The 25,923-nt window shown below is 34.9% G+C and overlaps 1 protein-coding gene across 1 annotated transcript; it reads right to left on the bottom strand.

The window, feature by feature from the left end:
* Window positions 1-12,349: 12,349 nt before the first annotated feature.
* Window positions 12,350-12,754, bottom strand: LOC147475703 (uncharacterized). The gene has a single exon (XM_086585503.1). The coding sequence runs from the start codon at window positions 12,752-12,754 to the stop codon at window positions 12,350-12,352; it is 405 nt and encodes a 134-aa protein (XP_086441629.1).
* Between the last annotated feature and the right edge of the window lie 13,169 nt (window positions 12,755-25,923).

Here is a 25,923-nt window from a genome sequence, read left to right as displayed (position 1 = left end):
TAAAACTAAGTCCCATGTGTGATTTTTATCAAGAGATTCCATCTCTTCTTACATAGCAACCAACCAATCTCTATAATGAGCATCTCTAACAGCTTCCTTGAAGCTATCTGGCTCATCATCTTCGATATTCAGTGCATATGCCACTAAATCCACCTGATCATAGTGTTTCACCGGCTTCTCGTGCCCATACTTGTGCACTTCTTTAACTTGTCTCTTTGGCCTAGGGTCAGCCACTACAAGTTGTGGATGCTCATGCTCTTCTTCCTATTATTGCATGATTCCATGATCTGGTACCTCATCATGAACCAACCAGTCATCTGTTGCATCAGACAACTTAAACTCAGTAGCTTGAACGTCTATAGACTCACCATTCTGCTCAGCTCTTTTCGGCTTACTAAAAGATAACACGGAAGTCTCATCAAAGGTAACATCTCTGCTGACCAGGAACTTGTGGTCTTCTAGACACTATAATCTGTATCCCTTTACCCCATTTGTGAAGCCTAAGAATATGGCTTTCTTAGCTCTAGGATCTAGCTTGCTCTCCCTCACATGGTAGTAAGCAGTCAATCCAAACACTCGCAAAATACTATAATCAGTTGGGTTACCTGACCACACCTCATAAGGTGTCTTGCAATATATAGCCGAACCGGTGACCTATTAATGCGGGTAACATGCCATGGACACCGTGATTTGCCCAATACTCTTTTGCTTAGACCGCATTAGACAACAAACATCTCGCTCTTTCAAGCAAGGTTCTATTCATTCTCTCTGCCATTCCATTCTGGCGGGTGCCCCCCTCGATCCGATTAATCCGGCAATTCCCTCATTATTCGACAAAACTCTTGGAAAGGCCCATAGATATACTCTGTACCATTGTCAGACCTTAGTGTCTTGACCTTCCTATCTGTGCGATTCTCAACCCTTGCCTTCCACTTCTTAAATGTCTCAAACACTTCATCTTTCATTTTCATCATATACACCCACACATAGCGAGTATGATCATCAATGAATGAGACATAATAGCGGTTACCTCCTTTAGAAGCCACTCTGGAGGGTCCCCAAACATTCGTATGCCCATAATCAAGGACGCCTATTGTCGTGTGCTTGCTTGAACTGAACTTGACTCTGCACTGCTTCCCATAGATGCAATGCTCACAGAACCCCATACTTGGCTTCTTCAAGTCCTTTAAGAACCCTCGCACAACTCAGACAAACCCTTTTCACTCATATGCCCTAGACGCATATGCCACATCTTAGTGCACTCAGAATCGTCACTACATGCAACCACTGCTACATCGCCTATCACCGTACTACCCATCAAAGTATACAAGATTCCATGTCTTTGACTCTTCATAACAACTAAAGAGCCATTAACAATCTTTAGGACTCCACCTTCCCCCACAAACTTGTGGCCTTTGGAATCCAAGGTATGAAAAGAAATAAGGTTTTTCTTTAGCTCAGGAACATGTCTCACATCGGTTAAAATCCTCATTACACCATCATGCATCTTGACCCGTATAGTTCTAATTCCTACCGTCTTACAAGCAACGCCATTACCCATCAAAACGGAACCACCATCAATGCTCTCATAAGAAGTAAACCACTTTCAATACGGGCACATATGGTAGGAACATCCGGAATCAAGAATCCACCTTTCGGCCATATAGTCTTGTGTAGACACACAGAGACTCACATCGTCCCTTTAGAGCCTGAAGCAAAACTTGCCTCAACTTTAGCCTTATATTTCTTCTTAGCATTATACTTGTTATCTTTCTTCGGGTGAGGACAATTACTTGCGTAATGTCCCTTTTCATCGCGATTGTAGCACTTCACATGTGTCAAAGGCTTCTTTGACTTGGACCTAGACTTCTCATTGCTTGTAGAAGCCTTTTCATGTGACCTTCCTCTTGCCACTAGCCCCTGACCTGCATCAATGCTATTCTCAACTCGTGTCTTTTTCATCAACTCATAAGAAATAATTGCACTTTGAACTTCGTCAAGATCAACATCTTCTCTGTTCATAAAGGTAGTCATTAGATGCTCATAGCTTTATGGCAAAGAGAATATTAAACATGCTGCATGATCCTCATCATCCATCTTCATGCCAACATTCAAATAATCCGCTAGGCGTCGGCGGAACTCACTAACATGCTCTTGTATCGTTGAACCATCCACCATCATGTACCGATAAAGACACTTCTTAGGGTACATCTTCTTCATCATGCTCTTGGTTATATATATAGATTCTAGCTTGAGCCAAATACCGGCAGCGGTATTTTCTCCCATCACACTATACATGACCTCATTAGCAAGACACAACCGGATTGATGAACAAGCCTGAAGATCGAACTCTTCCCAATCATCATTACTCATAGTCACAACCTTTGAGTTAATCCCCTTTAAAGCCTTGTGCAAACCTTGTTGGATGAGGATGTCCCTTACTTGGACTCTCCAAATCCCAAAGTTATTCTTCCCATTAAACTTCTCTACTGCAAACTTAATATTTGACATCTTGGGAGCCATTTTTCAAGTCACACACAATAACCCAAAATACAATTTCACTTCGGAATTTTATCGAACACATTGTCTACATAAATTTCGAGCACTATGGTTCTTTACCAAAACTCAAAATCCTAGGTCGTAAACCTGGCTCCGATACCAATTGTTATGAATAGAACAATGCGGAAACAACGTTATCCACAACAAATAGATCAATCTTACACAAAGATCGATCCTTCTCACTGGACAAGACTTCAACACCCTCCAAGTAATATCCCAACACTTCTTAATATCAAATAACAAGCATATAAAGTAAAATAATTAATGTAAAGGAAGAACAAACTACAAGATGAGATATATCATGGTTCAGCAATTTGCCTACGTCCACATTGCGAGTTTCAAGCTTTACTAGATGTTCAGAGTAACAGATTACAAGATCTCTTAATTCACTCACAAAGAATGAACACTCAACTCACTAAAAATTGCTCTCTTACAATCTCTCTCTTTCTTGGTTTTGGTTAGGTTAAGTTTTTACAGAAAAAACTTATATTTATGCTGTTTCCAAAAAACTTCTGGAAACAGTCCAACCTTGCTGAAATACGGTGGGGAACGGGCGCGACCTTGTCGAGTACGTAATGACCTGGTGGTTTGCCATGTGAGGAGCGTGGGCGCGCCCTTGTCCAGGCATACTTACAGCGTTGGCACGCCTAACACCAAAGAGAGAAAAAACGCCTTTTTTCTCTACATGTTGCTTTTTTAAAATGTGGAAGTTGATTTTTAAAATGAACATCGTGACAAACAAACCAAATTTTTTAAGTCCAAAGAACCCAACCATATCGCCCAAGAGAGTCCCCAAACGACCTCGCCATGTTGTCCTGGAGACTGCCTAAACGACCCCGCCATATCGTCTAGCTAAAAACCAAGAGTTTTGTCTCAAACGACACGTGAAGCCATAACAAATCGGGGTGATTTTTTTGAGAATCTATATCTATATCTATAATGGGGATGGTTATACTAACTCCACCTTATAGTGACTAAAAAAAAAAAAAAAAAAAAAACTCCACAACTAAATACAATGAATTAGAAGCTAATAATAAGTAATGGTGAATAGGATGCAATACTATAAAAAATAAATAAATTAATAGGATGCACCCAAAAAAAGAAACTAATGCCCACGTTCCACGTATCATTTAGCTCAAAAAGTATGGCTATGAATATATGATTAACCATATTTAAGAGTATAATTTATTTTTAGAACTGATGCCCACGTATTAAGTCAAGGTTTTAGGCCTGCCATTACAAACTAAGTAAATGAGTTAACTTAAGTGAGAAATGACGCATTGTCATATTTAAGAGCATCATTTATTAGTTTTTGGTTGAGTCCTCCTAGCTTAATTAGCGGGTCCTGTCCAAAACTCAAAACTGCCACCCCTAGTATACAGGGTTAGCGTCACTCATCTAAATGTTTGTCCGAAGCTCCAACGAGTGTTTCTTTTTAGTTCAGATACAAATGTCTTTCTTTTAGGAAATAAAACAATTAAATATAATTGTAAAACATTTTCTCACCGTTAATGCACTAACCTCAAATTAAGCTGAAATGTCTTACAATTATATTTAATTGTTTTATATCCTAAGAAAAGATGTAAGTAAGGGATAGTACCAGTATGATTAAGGAAAAAGGCATGATGGTTACTTTTTAGGACTACTTGCTAAAAGCTCGGTTTTCCGACAACAAGAATGTCCGCCTGGATCCTAAAATACTATTGACTCTTCCTTTCTAGTATTATGAATAGTATCTTGTTAGAGATGAAGTTAGGATTACTTAATTTCATTCTTGTTGATATGAGACTATTTTCTTAAGCAATAGGTCATTTTTACTTCTTTACATTTATGTGAGTAACTCTGGGATGTCACCCAAGTCGCGTAGGGATTATGCAGTGCCGTTTAGCAGGATATACGTTTAGGCCGTTTGCACCCGTAAGGCGTTGACAGACGTGGTTTTACTTTGTAAACACTGAAGATTTGATTTTGATTTTAGTGTTTATAATATGTGGAGAAGAAGATGAAACATCTATGATTGCATCATGAATAGTTTTAATACTGTTTGGTATGATTATAATTCATTATACTCTACTTGTTATTGCACTAACACCTCAACACCCATGGTACAGTCATCAAATGATGATTTGAGTTCAATAAAAAACATAGAATTAATCGAGTATGATCTCAACACATAGAACAAAATGAACAAATGGACGATTCCTAATATAGATCCCAAGACCATATATAGATATGGTAACTGGATTGAGAAATTAACCAGTAAAATTGCTGTAAAGACTATGGAACAAACTATTAGTTTACATTCCATAAGTAATAATTTGCATATTTTAAGTCCTCGTGATTTATATCCTTATGTGAAAAATTATAAATTTATTCATGTAAGATTAATACAGGTTGCATTTAGACCTTTGACCCTTTTGGGTATGAATGCTTGTATTCAAGCAACTCTCAGAGATGCTAGGTGTCTCGACTATTTACCATCCCTTATGGGAGCAGTAGAGACTAGTCTTTGTCATGGACCAGTCTATTTTGATGTCTATCCTAATTTAAGTTTATCTTTATTGGATAGAAATCTTTATGATTCTTTATCATTACAAATTTAGGCTAAAAGTTATAACTTTTTACCTGGATCTGGGGTGATTGGAATTACCTACAAAATTCACTATAAGGTGTTACTTACTTTGACACCTAATGCAAGGAATAAATCTACACCAGGTAAAACTGTGCTAATTGATACAAATCTTTTAACTTCTAGTGTAGCTACCCCTAGGATGATTCCTTGGAGTGAGATTCAATTTCCTAATTCATGGACTTGTAGAAACGCTGTTCAACCACAGCCAATCATTAATAATGATTTAGATCAAATAATTCAATCAACAGAAGGTGAAGTTATATTAAACTTTAAGAAATCTTTTGTTAGAAGAAGCTTGTCTTCGAGATCTTCTTATAGGATCTCCATACCACAATCTTCTAGGCATTCAGTTTCAGATGCTGAATCCATATATTAGTATAATCAATCTATAGAAGAGATTCGTATCTCTAATCAACAAATACCACATGGTGTTTATACACAGAAAGCTAGGGAATCTCCCATAGATTCAGAAATGGAATTTGTTTTATAATGGATTATACATCTAATGAAACACATCAATTTTATAAATTAAAATTTGAAGAGTTGAGTAAATATTTTACTCCTGAAGAGTTGCAACCTATGGTTCAATCTTATAAAGATTGTTATAATTGATACCAGAAGTATGGTACTACTCTTGCAAAATGGTTTTGTCTGGAGTATCAGATTGATAAAATTCTTAATGGCAGAGTTGATCGTGCAACTCTGAAAAAAGATATTAATGATTATCTAAAATCCAAAGAACAGGCTAGGCTTATAGCCAAGGTAAAAATGAATTTACCTAATAACTTAATTGATAAAAATATTAAGTTACCTAATAAAGAGGTAAGACCTAATCAGGTATAGGAAAAGATTATTTCCTAACCAGTAATTTCTGAAGTAAAAAAGGATATTACTATGAGAAAAAGTAATTTTACTCCTGTAGATAATTATATTGGTGTTCTAGAGTTTCATCAATAGAAGTGGACTACTTCTGATAAAAAGGAGATGACAACTGTTCATCCTCCAACTGCATCTTTAAAGCTGAAGGATAGTCTAGAAATTGTGGCTTATATCAAACCACAGGATGATCTTCATAGATTTGTTCGTACAAAGGATGTTAATAAAATTTGTAAACAGAATAATTATACTAATTTATGTTTACAAACTATCGGAGCTCAATTAATTAGAATTGAGACTAATGCAGATAATATCCTTAAGCATATTCCAAGAATAGATCCTACTAAAGACAAGGATAAAGAACCTTTAAAGAATATTTCTTTAAAACAATCTACTTCTTCGGGTTATATCAGACCATCTATTCAACCTCCTTTGGATATTCCAAATTTTAAGTTGGATCAATCATCATCCAGAAATGATTTTATTGAAAAATTATATGGTCAGTTAAGTAAATTAAACCTTAATACTTTATCTCAAGATTCTAATTCTGAAGATGAGATAAAACCAAATGATATTTTGGATATTGAAGCAAATTTTGTTTCTCCCTCTATTCACAAAATAACTTATGACAAGAATACTCATAAGATGCATCATGCGGGTCATAGTAGGAATTATTTTCCCCGTCCTACTCCCCAAGATATTCTTTATGAAGAAGATTATTTTAATGACCAGATGTCCTATCAAGCTAAAACTATTTATACTTGGAATATTGATGCTAAATCTGAATATCAGATTTATCACACTTTACAGGAGATGCTCATGTATGCTAGTGTTTGCAAAGCTCATGGTAATACAGATACTGATGTATGTATATTTATATGCCATGGATTTGTGGGAGTCTTAAAAGGATGGTGGGATAATATTCTCACTGATGAGCAAAGATATGAGATTTTAAACTCAACTAAGACTGAGTTTAACTCATAAGCAAACAACAACGTATCTATATCTGATGTTGTTTATACTTTATGTTTATCTATTGTCCATCATTTTATGGGACCAGAAGGTATGAATGCAGAGAAGAATAGAAAACTTCTTTAAAACCTTAGATGTCCATCCTTCTCTATCACATTTTAGATGGTATAAATATGTGTTCTTAGCCAAAGTGCTTCAATTACATGATGCTAATAGTGAGCATTGGAAAGCTAAATTTATTAATGGTCTTCCTAACTTCTTTGCAGAAAATGTTAGGAAAAAGCTTAGAGATCTAAATGGAGGATCTATTATTCCTTATCATTCTCATACATATGGGAGTCTTATTAATCATGTCATTCAGGAAGGTCTCAGCCTTTGCAATGATTTAAAGCTACAACATCAGCTTAAAAATCAGAATCTTTCTGGCAAGAAGGAGTTAGGAGAATTTTGTGAGCAATTTGCTTATGATATTCCTCCTAAGAGGAAGAAAAAGATTTCTTCTCATAAAAAATAGAAACCTTATAAGAGAAAATATTCTCGAAAAAAGACTTTCAATAAAAATTGGAAATCTAATAAGGAGTTTAACAATAATCCACATCCAAAAAATAATGTTACTTGTTTAAAATATGGTAAGATTGGTCATTATGCCAACAGGTGTCAAACCAAGCAAAAGTTTAATAATCTAGAGATTGATGAAGATCTTAAATTACAATTAAGTAAATTATTACTTAATACTAGTTCTTCTGAATCAGCTACTGAGTCTGAGGATCCTTTTTCTAGTTCATCAGATAATGACTCACCATGTCAATGTAACATGTTGCAAGCCAGATGTGATAGCATGGAAGTTATCTTACAGATGAATGGTTTGACTATTAATGTCTTAATCACTGATCAACAGTCTGTTTTAGATCTTATAGAGAATATTACAAATCCTGAAACTAAGCTTAAGTTAATTAAAACTTGTTTTAAAGCTGTAAAGGATGATATTGTTGATCCCTCTGAAGGATATAACCTTAAAGAAGTCTTTGATCGCCTGGGAAAAACTAAACCTAGTAATTCAAAGTTATCTTATTCTTCTGACCTGAATACTGAGGTTCAGAATCTCAATAAAGAGATAATTCAATTAAAACAAAGAGTTTTACAGCTTGAATTACAACAACTACAGGAAGTTACAGAAGAGAAGTCAGACAAGGACTTTAAACAATGTAATTTTATTTCCAATGTATTTTCCAGAAAATGGAATATTTTTATAACTTTGATTATTAACCAAGAATATGTTCTTACTGATTATATTGCTTTGGTAGATAGTGGTGCAGATATGAACTGCATACAAGAAGAATTGATTCCTAAAAAATATTTTGAAACTACTACTCAAACTATGACCAGTGCTAGTGGTAGTAAAATAGCTATTCAGCATAAATTGACTAAGGTTGCTATTAGTAAAAATAAGGTTAGTATACCTCTATCCTTTTTATTAATAAAAGATCTTACCCAACAAATTATACTGGGAACCCCGTTTCTTAATATCATTTTTCCTATTAATAAGATTGATAAGCATGATATTTACACTAACTTCGAGAATCACCATTTGGTTTTCGAATTTATTTCTTCTTCTTTGTAGGAACAGAAGAACCAAGATTGTGAAATATAATTCACAAACCAATGCTACTACGAGTATCCAAATATTTTGGAAACAACATACTCTTCATTATTATTCAGAGAATATTTCTCCGGGATTATATATCCTATGAATCTAAGACATCATTTAATGTCTTTTGTTACAGCATAACAGAATGCTCCAATTTGGTTCATTGGAGAATCCATTATATGGAAAGCCCTCAGAGCAACCACCAGTGGCTTTTGAATCCTTACAGGATACTTCTGATGTTGGAAATACCAACAATTTTGAGGACAATATAGGCCTCCCTAACTGGGATTATTCCCAAGAGTCTGTTAGTCAACCTGACAGCACCAACAAGGGTAAAACCTTGGAGTCTGATTATATCAGCACCATTGCGAGTTCTTCGCAATCTCCTTCTAGAAAGTCTAACAGTACTGGTAAAAGAAAAGTACGATTTGATGATCTAGAGTTACCTTATGTCTATGATAACATACATAAGTTCTTTACCCATCAGAAGCTTCACAGCTTTTAGAAGTCCATTTTGGACAATGTTATCAATTCTTTTGACCAGAATAATAAGAGGAGTCTTCTCCAGACTCTCAAGATTACTGCTAAATATTTTAGCAAGATTAACCAGAATTCAATCAAGACTTGGTCTGACTTCAAAAGAAAGTATAATAAAGCCAGTGATTTGAAGAGATCCTTTGATTCCGTTTCTTGGAGTACTCTCTCCAGAGACTTTTTAGAATCCTTTTGGAATAAAGCCAAAATATCCCTTCCATCACCATTACCAGAATTAATTCAAAATCTCCCTCCTTCACATTTTCAGAAATGGATTACTAATTGGAATTCAATTATTTTGGGAACTTGTCCTTTAATTGTTAAAGGTATTGCCCATATAAGTAAAGGAACCCACAACATGCATCCAAATCTCCATATCTTCCTGCCTACCACATTTTGGCAGTATTTTTTAGCCTGGGGATATATATCTAATTGATGAATTGTTAGAGATGGGTTTTATTAAATCTATCACCATAAGTACAGAGGTATCTTTGGAAGCCAGAGCTAATAACATGACATTCCTGGCCTTTCCTCTTGTTCAAGCCATAGAAAATACTATGATGAAATGGCATGGAACTGTTTATTATGAATTTACCACAGCTTGCCTTGAATATACAGAATATGAAACTTATCCTTTAGTACATTTGGTCCGAATTTACAAGCAGAGACCTTTTGATTTAGCAAAAGCTCTTACTCTTTCCGAAACTAAGGAGAAATTTCATACGATTACTGCAGAAGACAGAATCAAAGAGATGGCGTTCGTGCCATTGGTCTTCATCAGATTAAGTGATCTATCAGATATAGTTCAATGCAAAAGTATCCAAGGTTCACTCTTTTGTCTAAATCTGACAGATTTCTAATCCAAGAAGAATTTTTGGACAATTCTAATAGAACCAAATTCTATGAACAAATAAGCAGAACCAGTTCTTTGGCACTTAGCCTATCTGCTTTTGAAAATTTCAAGCTCATTAACAAAGAAGGACCTTATAAATTCCTTAATCATCTTGGTTACCTTTCCTCTAAATTAGAACCAGACGATGTGGAAGAAGATGTCCTTATCTAAGTTGATGAGAATCTACGTATCCAACTTGGCACTCCTAAACATAATGGCAGACATCATGACCCATGATAAGGACCAGAAACAAAATCAGCTTATATATATATATATATATATATATATATATATATATATATATATATATATATATATATATAATACAACATATATATATAGGTTTCAAAGCAATTATCGCAAATTATTCTGAATCTTTCAAACATTCGGAAGTATTATACGTATTGCCCTTCAAAAATTCGATTTGCGAATAATTCGGAAAATTGCTAACAAGGCTCTGGGTATAAATGTTGTATTTTTTTTTTTTAATCATTCTTATTTATTTATGTTAACCAATAATTACATTGTCCTGCTCCAGGTTATGTTTCAACCATATTGGAGCTATACTAAACCATACATTAGGTACTAAAGTTAAAACAAAAGTTGCCAGTTTCTTGGCTGCATTGTTATTTATTTATGTTAACCAATAATTACATTGTCCTGCTCCAGGTTATGTTTCAACCATATTGGAGCTATACTAAACCATACATTAGGTACTAAAGTTAAAACAAAAGTTGCCAGTTTCTTGGCTGCATTGTTTGCAATTCTTGGTGTATGTATAATAGTAGTAGTAGTATAGAATTCCTTCAGTGTTTCTGACATGTCTCTAAGAATAGCTTTGGACTAGTGATTTAAATTTCCTTCTAGCTTCTCCAAAAAAGAAAACCACATCCTGGGCTTCCATTTCAATCAGTAGCTTTGATGACTGGTGCTGCTTGCACCATAAGATTCCCTTGAGTAAGCCTCTGCATTGTGCTGATTCAGTATCTGTTGTCCTTCCTCTATCAATTCATGCACCAATAAGGTTTCCATAAGTATTTCTTAAAAGAAACCCATAACTTGCCATACTACTTTTCTTCTTCCAAATAGTATGCACATTCATTTTGAAGAATCATATTTCTAGTGGTTGCCACCTTGCTGTTGGTTCATTGAGAATGTGAAGTGGTACCTGGAATGAAGTGTTATTTATTCCAAAATGCTTTAAAACTAGTAATTGAATTTTTAATAGTGATGGTTTTGTTATGTTATAAAGGATGTTGCATATTTCAATCCAAAGAGTATAATATATGAATAGGCATGTGTTTGTCCAAGTGTGCTTCTCTACTGTCCAATCATCAGGTGGGAAGTACCATTTGTGAATCCATTCCTCTGTGGTGAGGTTACTATAAATGAGGATTTTGAAATTCCAAGGGCTGTTAACAGCCCTAGTGAAGCTACAATCAAGAAGAATATGGTGGAGACTCTCTGTTGATTTTTTACATAGTAAACATGACTTGTCTGAGATATAAAAGAGTGTAGAGAGGTATTCTCTGGTGGGCATGATATTGTGGTAGCATTTCCAAGCAAGGAGATTGTGTCTTGGTGGGTTGGTGTTATGCCAGAAGGCTAGATTGATATCAGTTCTGAGTTGATGATTTGTGGGAGGGTTGAGGCTACAGTACATAGATTTTACCGTGTGATTACCCTTTTTTGTAAGATTCCAATAGATTTTGTCATGTGGATCAGTCCTTGGTAAATAAATAGCCTCAATATGGGTAACAGTGTGGGGATCAAAATTTTTGTGAAGAATTTGTGTGTTCCAGCTTCTTGTAGCATGATTGACAATTTGTGACACAGACATGAACATGTTGTTGGGGGTGATATAGCTGGGTATTTTCTCTTCAGGAAGGCTGGTTATCCATGTGTCTTTCTAGATGTTGATATCTATTCCCAGTCCTACTTGCCATGTAGTGTGTGCAATGATGTGTGGTAGAACTTCCATCATACCTTGCCAGAACCATGATGTTCCTTTTTTTTTTCCAATTGTGTGAAGAGTGTTGTGTGGGAAGTACTTACCTTTGAGTTGAGCTGATAGTAGGGACTCTGGTTAAATCCATATGCTCCAGAGAATTCTTGTCAGGTGAGCCAAGTTGTTTAGGTGCATTTTTATGATGCCCAAACCCCCATTTTTCTTTTCTTTACATATAAAAGACCAATTTTTCAAGTATAGGGGTTTCTTTTTATCATTTTCCTTTCCCTACCAAAAGTCCCTTTGCAGGGCATCAATATTATGTGTTATACTCAGGGGTAGAAGGAAAGTACTCATCTGGTACACAGGTATTGCCAAAGTGACAGATTGAATAAGAGTTGTTCTAGCTGCCTGTGATAAAATTTTACTTTTCCAACCAATTAATTTCTTATTGATAGTTTCTGTTAATGTGCTGAAAATCTCAGTTTTGGATTGGCCAAGAAAAAGAGTTGAACCTAAGTATTTTTCTCCTGGGGTAATACTCTTCATCTGAAGAGTTTGCTTCAAAGGATCACACTGATTAAAAGTCATGTTTTTGCTAAAGTGTACACCTGATTTTGTGTAATTTGTTTGTTGTCTAGTTATATCACAAAATTCTTTAAGAATGTCTAAAATAGTTTCAACTTCATCCATATTTACCCTACAGAAAATGAAAGCATCATCTGCAAACAGGAGATGGGTAATAGGTTCACTGTATCTAGATATTTTTATACCATTTATACAATATTTATTATTGTTATTATTTTTTTATGTACACTTTTTGTTTATGATTCTTGACAAGACCTCCATACAACATATAAACAAGAGAGGAGACAGAGGGTCTCCTTGTCGAAGCCCTCTAGAAGATTTGAATAACCACCATTTTCAAGAACAGAGAAATGGGGAGAGGATATACATAATTTTACAAGATTGACAAGATGTGTATCAACACCAATGGATGTAAGAATAGTAAGTAAGGGCTCCCAATTGACTCTATCAAAGACTTTTGACATGTTAATTTTTATTGCCATAAGACCAGTTTTACCTTATTTTTTTTTCATGGTGTGAAATATTTCATGTGCTAAGATGACATTGCCAGAAATTTGTTTACCAACAACATAAGCACTTTGATAAGGAGAGATGGAAGGAAAGATTTTTTATTTTAGTCTATTTGAGAGGGTTTTAGATATTATTTTATATACAATATTGCATAAACTAATAGGTCTAAAGCTATACACTGTTCAGGGTTAGCTACTTTAGGGATTAAAGCTATGTGTGTGTGATTGATGCTGTCAAGGTTGAAGCCAAGAGAGAAGAATGATGTAACTAGCTTAACAACATCATTGTGAAGAATATCCCATGATGCTTGATAGAACAGAGCAGGGTCACCATCAGGTCCTGGAGATTTTAGAGCACCTATACTAAAAACTACTTCTTTTATTTCTTCCAAAGTAATAGGTCTAAGCATGTTAAGGTTATCTTCATCTGATATGGTTGGAGGAAAGAGAGAATGAATGGTTGATATATTTACTTGATTTTGTTAATTTAGGAAGGATCTGAAGTGATTGACAAATTGTACTCCAATAAGATTAGGTGATTGTGTCGAAGTACCATATATATATTTTTTATCCACTCAATTATATTAAATTTTCTATGGTTAAGAGTTTTGATATGGAAGTAATTTGTATTTTTATCACCTTCTTTTATGTCTTGATCTCTGGATTTTTGTTTCCAAAAGGTTTTTTCATTGTCTAAAAGGTTGTCAAGTCTAAGAAAAGCTTCTTTTTCAAGGGAGAGATTTAATTGTGTTGGAGTCCTATTTTGGAGATGTTGAATTGTTATTTTGAGGTCATGGATTTGTTCAAAAATGTTCCCAAATGTCGATTTATTCAAGTATTTTAGAGCCTTCTTGGTGGAAATGAGTTGTTTTGAGATTGATAGAGGATGGTGTGGTTGGAGGTATTGATTGGATTGTGGCCATGTAGACTGAATCAGTTGTTGGTAGTCTTTATGTTTTATCCACATTGATTGGAATTTGAATGGTTTGGGGTTTGAATTTGATGAAGGGTTTGTGTCAAGGAGGATTGGATTGTGATAAGAAGAGATAGCTGGTTTGTGGTAGACAATTGAGTCAGGGAAAAGAAGTGTCCAATATAATCTATAGTTACAAGGACCCTATCTAGTCTTTTTTAAATATTGTTTGGGAATGCTCTTTTATTGGACCAAGTGAAGGGGTTTTCTTTGTATCCTAAGTATAACAGTCCAATGTCATTGATTATGGTGCAAGCTGGTCCCCCATCATTAAAATCATATGGTCTCCCTCTTAGTTGTTCATCTGAAGAAAGAGTTACATTAAGGTCTCCTATGATGAAGATTGAATAATTTGAATTTTCTAGATCCATCACAGGATTCCAGCTAATATCTCTAGTGGGTCTGTATGGGCTTCCATAAATTAGCATCCTATCCAAGCATTTGGATGTTCCCTATTTACAAGAGTGGTGATGGAGTTATATGTTGAGTTGGTGATGGATATATTATTTATACTTGATTTCCATAGTAGGCAAAGACCTCCAACAAGATTAATGGGTGGGACTATATGATAATTGATGTATTGAAGTTGATGTATAAGTGATGAAATGGTGTGTTGAGAGGCTTTAGTTTCTGATAAGAAGAGAATGTCAGGATTGAAGCTGGTAATCAAATCTTTCAGATGTCGAACTGTAGAGGGATTACTACAACTTGTACAATTCCAAGAGATTGTCCTCATAATAAAACCACTGGTGACTGGTCTGGTTAAGTCTCTAACCTATATTCAGAGATGTCTGTAGTGCAACTTAATCTAGTTACAGAGGAAACCAAGCACCACAAATTCATAGTATATACATTGTAAACAATAGGTATGTTACAACAATAATCATTCAAATCAAACATGAGAGGGTGGTTGATAAAAGCAAGCATAATATTTTTGGCAGTGGTAAGTGGGATAGACGAGACAGAGTTGTAGGTTAGATATACAATGTTATAGAAAGATAAAAATATAAAAAAAAGAGGGTTATGTACCTGAGTGAAATTTGTTATGGTTGAACCAGTATCTATCTAAAGTTGACCAAGAAACCCCATGGTAGGCAATATTTGGTTCGTAATCTGGAAATCATTTCTGGCAGCACCAGCTTGTGGAAGTTCACCGTAGGCAATGAAATTTTGTGTGAATGGGGAATTTTGTTGTGTTCGTGCATACTGGATTGGAGGCAATGAGAATGATCCTGTATCCAGTGGAAGCCTATTATTCTGATATCCAGACTCCCAGTTTTGATTGTTCCATATGGGTTGGAGCATGTATCCTTGAGAGTGGAGAAGTTGATTAAAAGATGGGTTGTTAAGCAGATCTCTACCAATTTCTACAGTGAAATCTCGAACTGTGGGGCTGGTTTGGATGTTATAGATTGGTTCGATGTTTGGAATTAATTCATTCTGAAGATAGTCGATGGTACCTTGATTTGTGGTGAGAGCTTGATTTGGTTGTGGCAGTGGTGTGTAGAAGATTTGTTCTTCAGTATCATTGATTTGGAAGGGATTTGGTTGTTGTGCGCTTGTGTTGGTAGTTAGATGAGATGGTTTTTGTTTTTTTGGTGGACGTTGATCGGTAACGATGTTTTTTCCTTTCCTTTTGTTTTGTGAAATTGGTTGTGAAGGAGAAGGGGATTGACTTGGTGATTTCTTTGTTTGGACCTTTTTGACATTTGTATTTGGTTTTGAGCCCCTTGAGACTTTGGTTTTGAAATATTTCTTTTTTTTGGAACCATGGGCTTTGTTGTTGGGTCCAAGGGAATCAAGCCCACATTGTAGAATCTTTTGCCTGCGATAATGAGTTTTGAGGAGTGATTTGGATGTTGACAGGTGGATTAGTAACAACCACTGGATTCTTTGTGACTTCTTCTCGTACCTGGGATAGGCTATCCTGGTTTTCGTTTGCCACCAGCACCTGATTTTGTGGTGGTGATTATTGATGTGGGGCATCAAGGAGCATGAGAGTGGCTGTGGTTTGAAGTTGCCTAGGTCGTGGCTGTGGCGTAGTGCATTTGAAGGTGTTGTGACCAAACCGATAACAAGTGTGACAGTAGTTGTAGGGGATTCCCGCATATTCGAATCCTATCCATGTTGGATCAGCGTAGAGATTTTCCACCATTTTTCCCTGTCGGAGCGGTTCATTGATGTTTGTTTCCACCAGTGCTCGATATCCAATTGCACTTCTTGGTGAGTTATCAGGTGGATCTATTTCATGGACCTTACCTACTATCAAAGCTATAAGCCTAATAACTTGTGGTAGTTGATGTTCTAGTTTAAGACCAGTGAAATTTATCTAGAGTGGTGTGGTGGTGATTTGAACTTCTTGGGGTATGAGTTATGGAGAGAAAGGTTGTAAAGCGAACAGATGGCCTAGGATTTGCCATGGTTGTTTTTTCAAGATTTGAGCTTTATCAATCGTTCTCTCAAAACTAAAGATTAACTTGTGGTCCTCAGTGGCCACAATATCCAGAGTTTTCTTTAGTCCCCATTTCTGTCGAACTGCTCCCATATAATTTCATCCGATTTAAATTCTTTATCGGAAATTAGCTTTATCGAAAATTAGTTTTCCGATCAGAGAAGCCACCCATATATCACTAGATTGCATTAGAAGGTTTTTCGGTATTTCCATTACAACTTCCTCTTCTTGTGGGTCTAGGATATGAGACTGAGCAAGATTATGAGTAATGTTCTCCATAATTCTATAATTTATGGATGGTTGTTTTTTATAGATGAAACTCAGTTGGGATCTGTAATTTGGTTTAGTAGGTGTAATGATATTTTTATGGGTGGTTTTGTAGGTTGATTTGGGATATCTAGTGGTTTGATTGGTGATGGTAGTGGTTTTGTATGTAATGATGATTTTTCTGGCAGAGGAAGGTATTGTTGGGAGTTCAGAGAAAATATCTGGGCAGACATGCTGATGTCTGTCTATGGATGGTTGCCTAGATTTGGTTTGATTTGTTGCTCTACTGTTAAGACTTTCTACTACAGATGTTGATTTCTAGAGTTTGTGAAACCAAATATTGTCTTTAGGAGTCTTGTTGTCAACTGTAGACAGATTCTGCAAAATCAAGGAAGATATGTGTAGAGAAGAGATATTTGTTATTAAATATGGGTCAGAGTAAGAATTAGAAATAGATTTATAAGAGTTATAAGAAGTCTGATTGTTGAAATTTGCTCTGTGACATTGTTTGAAAAGTCCAACGTTGAGGATGATGGTGGATCTTAGGCCATTGTAGTCCATAAAGTTGTTCGAAATGAATGATATTGCTGCAAAATAATATTGAAAACAAGGACATATATTATCCATGATGAGAGTTTCAAGAACTTCCCTTGTTAATTTAGAAATAAATCCTAGTTCAATAGAAGTATTGATTCCGCCGTCATATGAATGGTTGTTGCTGAGTATGTTCCTGATTTCCTTCATATCTTGTAGGTGATCATTCGGTTCAAGCTTCTCTATAAACTAAAATTCCAGTCAGATTCATACCATGTTAACAGTTTCAGTGTCTCTGACCATCCTACTTTGGGCAAGTTGTTCTTCTGTATAAATGTTGTATGATATCTTTGATATATTGATAGTTGTGGAATTCTTGTGGATTCTACTCTACTCTATGATTTCATCCATTTTTCGTGAAACAAGTTTGTGTATCAGTATATGTCGAGGTTCTTCTTAGAAATTTAATTGTTCGATGTTCCCACTAATGATTATTTGAGGAAGAATAATATGCATTCTTGTAATTTGTTGCAGGTTTAAACTTTTTGCTGAAAGTTACCATTGATAAGAGCCGAAAACTGTAGTTTTAACCCCTTAATAATATTACATTTAGACCAATTATGTTTATAATAAATAAGAGTTAGTATTGTTTATGTACTTTTGTGTATTTTAGGTCTTGGAGTCAGCTATGTGAAGAAATATGTTACTTTTGCAAGAAAAGGAGCTAAGGTTGGTTGATAAGAAGTTCTATAGTTAAAACCCAAGTTTCATGGAGAAAAAGTCTTTTTAAAGCCCATTCAAAACTAAAAAGTCAAAGCCAACGTTGGCAGAAATAAAGCATAAAAGTCAATAGAACTTCTACAGGCCGTAGCTTTGGACTCAGACATCGGAATTGGGCCAATTATATGTCAAAACGACCAACTTGAAAAGAGCTTTCTAATGGTCCCAACCTTGATCCAATCAGATGAGTAAAAGTAGACAACAAGGCTGTTGCAGAAATTTTCTGCAGAGAAACCCTTTTTGGACTTAAGTAATTAGGTTTTGGGCTTGATTTAATGGCCCAAAACATAGCTCCAAAGCCCATGCACGAAATTGTAAACCTAGCCCTCTCCTATATAAAAAGGACTAAGACAAAACTCTAACTCTCCCTCCCTCCTATTAGTTAGAATAATTTAGCTATCTCTCTCCCCTTTTTTTAGTTTAATATAGTTTAAGTAATTAGGGTTTATAATTGTAGCCTCCAAAAATTTCTATTAAAATACCTTCAAGTTATTATTATTATTCAATTCAATTCCTTCTCTTTCTATTATATCTTCTTCTCATTCTTTTATTTATAATAGTCCCATGAATTAAAGCTAAACTCCCATTAGAGGGAGTTTGAATGAAGCTTTGAGATCGAGGACTTGATTTGTTAGTATAGATTGTTGTTTAGGATTTCAGTTTAGGTTTTTCTTGACTTAGAGATAAGAAGAGTTTAACTTAAACTAGAGAATAGTGAGTTCGCCATGAGAATGTGAACAAGCTTTCTCTCATGCTAATTAATTTATGACTAGAGATAGTATAAAGTAATTAGGGATCATTAAAGGTCTAATATTTATATTTTAACCTTGTGTGAGAATATCTAGACTAGGGTTTTCTATACAAATCTATGCTAGCATGTTAAGAAATTAAAAAGTGGATTTCAATCTCTCTCTATTTTTCTCCATATTTTATTCAAGTTATATTCAATTACTTTAATTAAATTAGTATAAGTTAAATTTATATATTTAGTTTCGTAGTATAAATTCACATCTATAAATATTGTTCTCACCATTGTTTCCTTTTGTTTGATTAGTTGAATTCGTTAAGTCTAGAAAATTAAGAGTGGAACGATTCCGCACTCAATATATTGCATGAATATATATGTGAGAGTAAGAATAAATAATTGAGAATGTAAGAATACGTTAGAGAGATCTAGTTGTGTTTTTTTACGTATATCAAATGGCACCGCTGCCATCTTAAACTCACTCAAGACAAGAATTTAATTGGTTGAATCCAAGGGGCAATCCCCCATTCTCTACCCACCCACCATTTTAATTTTTCATTCTTGTTTCTCATATTTTCGTTACTGTTCAAACTTGATATTCACTGTTTTAAACTAAGAGCGCACCCTCCCTCCTTTTTGCCTTGCACATTAAGATTGCGGACTCACAGTGAATAATACTGCGGTAAAGGTATTTTTAAATTTTATAAAATTCTGAAATTTATCAGACATAATATTTAAGGTGTTGTTTATTTACTGGAATATTTTCCAAATTTTCCTAGTTGTTTTACCTAGTGAACTAATACCATCTTTACACTGCTATATTTTAGCTTTTACACTGTAAGTTTCTGGAAAAATAGACGAGTAGGGTTACATAGGCAGTTCCAAAAATTCTAAATTTTTTACAGGAGTATATATCATAAGTTAGGAGTTTGCACTAAATATTTGAAGAGTTTTTGATTTGTTTTGACCACCTAAATAGTGGATTGTTTACAGTGTGTTTCTACAGTTTTGCAACACTTAATTTATGGAACAACAGCTGATAAGGAGAGCTTGTAGAACTCCAATTGCTCTAAACGTCTTACATAAATATGCATGATCTATCAGGAGTCTCCAGTAAATTTTTGGCGATTTTTTGCTCTGTTTTGATTGGTTAACCATTCAGTTGTTTGTATTGTGTCGAAAAACTATTTCACAAACTTTGTAGGGCAGTAGAAGGAGTTTCATAACTCCGATTGTTCTGAAATTTTACAGGATACTTACTGGACATCTTAGCAAACTACTATACAACTTTCAAATTTTTTGGAGCGTACACGCACCTTATTATACCTATATTGGAGCTCACCTGCGCCCTGACATCCAGTAACCTAAGTTTGCATTTTTCTTTAGTTTTCTTTTACAGCGCGCACGCGCCCTTGTTACTTTATAATTGAGTGCGCCCACGCCCCTCTGAAGTAAGCCCGATTTACAGGTTACTTACAACTCATATCTTGGTTCAAAATATTTGCTGGTTCAGTGTTCCAAGTTTCTATAGGACAGTGAGTTCATGTTGAAGACGCTATTCATAAGCGTGGCAAGGAGGCATTCAGGTTCTTATTCTTTCACTCCTCGTTTCTTCTGTTAGAGGAGTTTAATTCTAGTATAATTAGGCTCTTGTTTGACTGCTGTTCTTGTTCTTTCATATTAGACTTAGCCTTGCATGAGATTAAGGTCTAGTAAGAAAAAAACCATCAAACATTATATATCGTAAACATCAACGCACACGCCTATCTAGAATATCACACACCACACATGCAATAATGGCTAAAGAACCAGAGACTCCTCTCTCTAATTTTTACAAATCCCTGATCAATGGACCTAAGTCGTGTGATAAGAGCCCAAAACTGTAGTTTTAACCCTTTAATAATATTACATTTAAACCAATTATGATTATAATAAATAAGAGTTAGTACTGTTTACGTACGTTTGTGTATTTCAGGTATTAGAGTCAAATATGTGAAGAAATATGTCACTTTTGCAAGAAAAAGTAGCAAAGGTTGGTTGCTATGAAGTTCTATGGTTAAAGCCCAAGTTGCAAGGAGAAAAAGCCTTTTTTAAAACCCAGTCAAAGTTAAAAAATCAACAGAACTTCCGTAGGCCGTATCTTTGGACTCAAACCTCAGAATTGGGCCTACTATATATCAAAACGACCAACTTGGAAAGAGCTTTCCAATGGTTTAGGTTTTAATCCAATCAAAAGAGTAAAAGTGGCTAAAAAGGCTGTTGTAGTAATTTCCAATATAGAAACCCTTTTTGGACTTAAGTAATTAGGTTTTGGGCTTGATTTAATGGCCCAAAACATAGCTCCAAAGCCCATGAATGAAATTGTTAACCTAGCCCTCTCCTATATAAAGAGGTCTAAGACAAAACTCTAATGCTAACTTCATCAGTTTAATTTTAATAAGATATACCCCTTAGTTAATTAATCTCTCTCTCTCTCTAATTAGTTTTCTTCTTTAGTTTTAAAAACCTAGTTATTATTTTATTAGCCTAGCCACCATTAATATAATTCAAGTTCTAAGTTTTAATTCAATTGTTTATCTTTCTATCATGTCTTCTTATCATTATTATGTCCATGATAGTCTAATGAATCATAGATAAACCTCCATTAGAGGGGTTTGATTAAAGTTTTGATAAAAACTTGATGTATTAGTATAGAATAGTTGTAGTAAGATATTCTACTCTAGAGGGTAGTTAATTCACCATGAGAATGAGTTTCAATTGCCTCACATACTAATTATTAGTTGGTAGAGATGTCATGAATAATTAGGGTTGCAACAACTCTGTACTAGCATATTAGGGATTAATCAAGGTGAATTTCAAATCTCCATAATTTCTTATCCATATTCACCTCTTAGTATTAAATTGCCATAGTTTAATTTAGAATATTTTAATTAGTTATTCCCACACATTAGTCTTATTAAAAACATTGCTCTCACTGGTATTATAGAATTGTTTAAGTTAGTGAAACTGTTACGTTCTAATCAATTGGGAGTGGAATGAATTTTTTACTCTGAGTTTATTACATGATAATTGAGAGTAGAAACTTTGATTAAACGGAGAATAATGAGTCTTCTTATTCCTAGCATAAATCATTATTCATAGGGTAGGAAGCTGTTATTTTCATTCTATCAAATGGCGTCGCTGCCATCTTAGTTGTGTTTAGATTAGTTTCCCTTTGTGTTTTAAATTCTACCAATATCCCACCCACCCGATTGTTTGGTTCTAACTGTTTGTTTGTTTGTTTGTTTTTTTTTTTTTTTTTTTTTTTTTTTTTTTTTTTCAGATTTTTTTTGAAATAGTACCTTGAGCGCGCCCGCGCCTTCTTGTACCCTACTTCTGAGTGCGCCCACCCTCTTGTTACTGGAACAAAATTTTTCGAATCAGTACTTCGAGCGCGCCCACGCCCTCTTGTAACCTATTTCGGAGGGTGCCTACACCCTCTTGTAACCTATTTCAGAAGGCGCCCGCTCCCCTCTGAAGAAAAGCCCGATTTTCACAGGTTAGTTACAGGCTCTCCTTTTGTTCAAGTTATTTTATTATTCAGTGTTCCGAACTTCTTTGTTATAATACGATGCTGTGCTATATCAACTATTGTCATAGAAACTGAAAACCCTACAACTGTAGAAGTTCCAGTTCAACCACAGCCAAAAGTTACAACCTTACCGAATACCACCATAGAAATTGAAGATCCTACACCTGTAGAGGTTCCAATATGGACATCTAGATGGAAAACTGCTAAAGATAAAGTAAAAACTAATAATACTATTGACCCTTATGCTAAATATAAAGATAAACCACCGTATCCCCAGAGACTAGTTGTGTCTAAAAAGGACGAGAATTTTGATGAGATTAGGGAAATGTTTAAAAATCTGACTATAAACCTACCTTTTCTAGATGCTATAAAAAGTCTACCTAGACACTCTAAGTTTCTAAGAGAGTCGTGCACCAAGAAGAGGAAAACCACCATACCCAACGAAGCCTTCTTAACTAAACAATATCCCTCTTTATCTGAACATAATGGAATCGTTAAGTACAAGGACCCTGGTTGTCCTACTGTACAATGCACCTTGGGAAATTACTTCATAACAACTGCTCTATTAGACCTGGGGGCGAGTGTTAACTTACTCCCTTTTTATTTATATAAACAACTAGGTTTAACAAAACTTCAACCAACTAAAATGACTTTGCAGTTAGCCGATCGTTCTATTAAGTACCCCAAGGGTGTAGTTGAAAACATTCTCGTTAAAGTTCAAGACTTTTACTATCCAGCTGACTTCGTTATTCTCGACACAGAAGTTGCTCATGATTCCATTCCAATCATCTTAGGGCGTCCTTTCTTGGCAACCTCCAATGCCTAAATAAATTGTCGGGATGGCTCAATGACTCTTTCTTTTGAAAATCTTTCTATGGAAGTTAATATATTTAGACAAAAGCAGGGGCAACTAGGTTTGCCTGTAGAAGGAGAAGTGAAGTCCATTGAGAGTTTTGTATCTCACATTGGTGCGACCGACGCTTTCGTCCCCACACTAGTAGATACCCCTCTTATGGAAGCAGTCAAAGATCACAATTTTGACTCCCTAGACATAGATGAAATTGAGGGAGATTTCTTTCGACTCTTTTGTAACCCTTCTTCACCACCTCACGAGTCCCTTCCTTTTGACATCCATTCATCCCTCGACGCCATGACGGAAGAAGAATTTTTCAACCTCTATCCCACTGATTCTTCTAACCCACCTATTGAAGAATGTCTTGCATATCTCAAGGCTTCTGATGATCTAGAACTGAGAACACTAGTTGAGCACCATTCACCCACCTCACATCCTCATGTCACTCATTCACCTTCCATCACCAATATTCCCCACCTTCCACTTTTTCAAAGGAACCTTGAGTTCACTTGACCTTCTTGCTTTTCCTGTACTTCATGATTTTTTAAACCCTCCTGATACAGAAATAATACCTAAGGACAAGCCACCCGATACCTTCATTTTCAGGTTTGAGACAGTTCATACCTACACTATGAATGAGTTTTGTGCTAAACCCACATTCTCATTTTTTCTATTCCTTCCTTCTAAAACTTATCCATATCCCACGTATCTTTCACAACCATCCATTTTCTCACGATCATTCACTTGGACACCCTTTTTCATTAAAAGAAGAAGAAGAAGAAGAAGGTGCATTATTGATTACGTTCTAGGTCTATCAGGCTTCGCTCTCATTTCACTAAATTGCATCGTAGAAAGTCTTGGTACTTGATTCTGTTTGCTAGTGCATTCCATGTTAATTATTTATGGAAAGACCCACAACTCTTTAGGTTGTTGATATATGGTTAATTGCATGTTAATAGATGTTTTAGATAAAGTCTAGGGAATATGACTTTAAAAAACCCAAGTTTTTGTAAGATACCACCTTTCTGGAGTATAGGCCACAAAAATTTTCAAACTTAAAAAGAGTTTTCAAATTTTGTTTGGGGGTGGCGTATTTTGGTATTTTATTTCAAAACTTTTTACCACCCTTTGCCTGTCATGTTTAATCTAGTAGAGTCCATGTTAGTTAGTACGTAACAATTTAATTGTGTTTCATATTATCATATCATATTTATAATACTTCTGTTACAGGTACTGCCAATTTTTGCCACGTTTCTATGGTAAATTCTTTCCTTATCTCTTTACACTTTGAGGACAAAACGTTCGATTGTTTAGAGGGTGGGATAGAAACATTTGCAAAATTTGGCACTTTTAGGATGTAAATTACGCACTTTTATTTATAAAATGTTAAAAATCATAAAAATGAGTTAGTTACATAATTTAATTGTGATATTGAATTATTTCATGAACCCCCTTCTCCCAAATTGTTTGGGGGTGATATATTTAATTTTAGCACATTGTACGTTCACGTATTAAAATTGCATGTATAAATATAGAAATATAGAATCCATAGGCATTGTTGATTTTATTGGGATGCATAATGTAATTAGGTACCTTAATTTCGTGAAATTCACTACTTCACGGAATTTCAGAAGCTAATCCGATAGGAGCCACAATAGGCGCATGTTTGATTTGTGAACGCATGATATTATTTTATTTCTGTTAGAGTCCGCTTATGTTCCAAGCGCTATTTATTATTTCATGTTATCTCCACAACGGGTGGAACTCATATAGGAGTTGCATATGTTTTTATTTCTTTATATTAGTATAGATTAACCTTCTTTTTCAGGTGCTCCCATTTACAAGCACGTTTCTATGGTACTCTATATCATTTATTTTTCATTCCATACTTTAGGGACAAAACATGATTCTGTTTGGGGATGGTATAGAAACACGCTGTAAATGTTTAAGCACATATTAGGTTATATACTATATATTATTTGTTTTATAAAAATTAGAAAAAAAAAAAAAAAATATAGTTTATGCTATGCACTTTGAGATAATGCTATTGTTCCCTTCTCCATGATGATATTAGTCTAAAAATCTCATGTAGTACTTGAATTAGGATTTAATTTTTGAAACTTAGATTAATATGTAGGTAATAGTCATTGGATCTTTTCATGAACACCTTGCATAAGCATCTATGATTGTACTTGACAGTATTTTTCCGAGACCTAAGTTAGAGTACTTAATACATATCCTGTGAGCATCTATCCTAAAAGCCTCATATGAATTAATATCTGAGTGATGACACAAGGGATAAGTTAATTCCGAGTAGATAAATCACACATCTACTTGCTTAATCACCATACCATATCCTAAGTGAGAATATAGGCCCTCTTTAGATCGATATAGCTAAAAATTCATACCTATAAGTAATTATCCGCTAGTCGCCCCACTGAGCCTTTTCACAAACCACAAATCTTTTACACAATAAAAAAACAAAATAAAAAAATAAAATCAACCTACCTATTTGGATAAGTCTGAGAAATAGGATGAGTGAAGAACAGAGAAGAGAAAAACCTGTGTAAACAAAAATTAGTTAGTTGCT

The sequence above is a fragment of the Coptis chinensis genome, chromosome 9 (assembly GCF_015680905.1).
Source record: "Coptis chinensis isolate HL-2020 chromosome 9, ASM1568090v1, whole genome shotgun sequence".
NCBI lineage: Eukaryota > Viridiplantae > Streptophyta > Magnoliopsida > Ranunculales > Ranunculaceae > Coptis > Coptis chinensis.
Note: the sequence above shows the minus strand (reverse complement) of the source record. Positions and strands in the feature narration are given on the sequence as shown.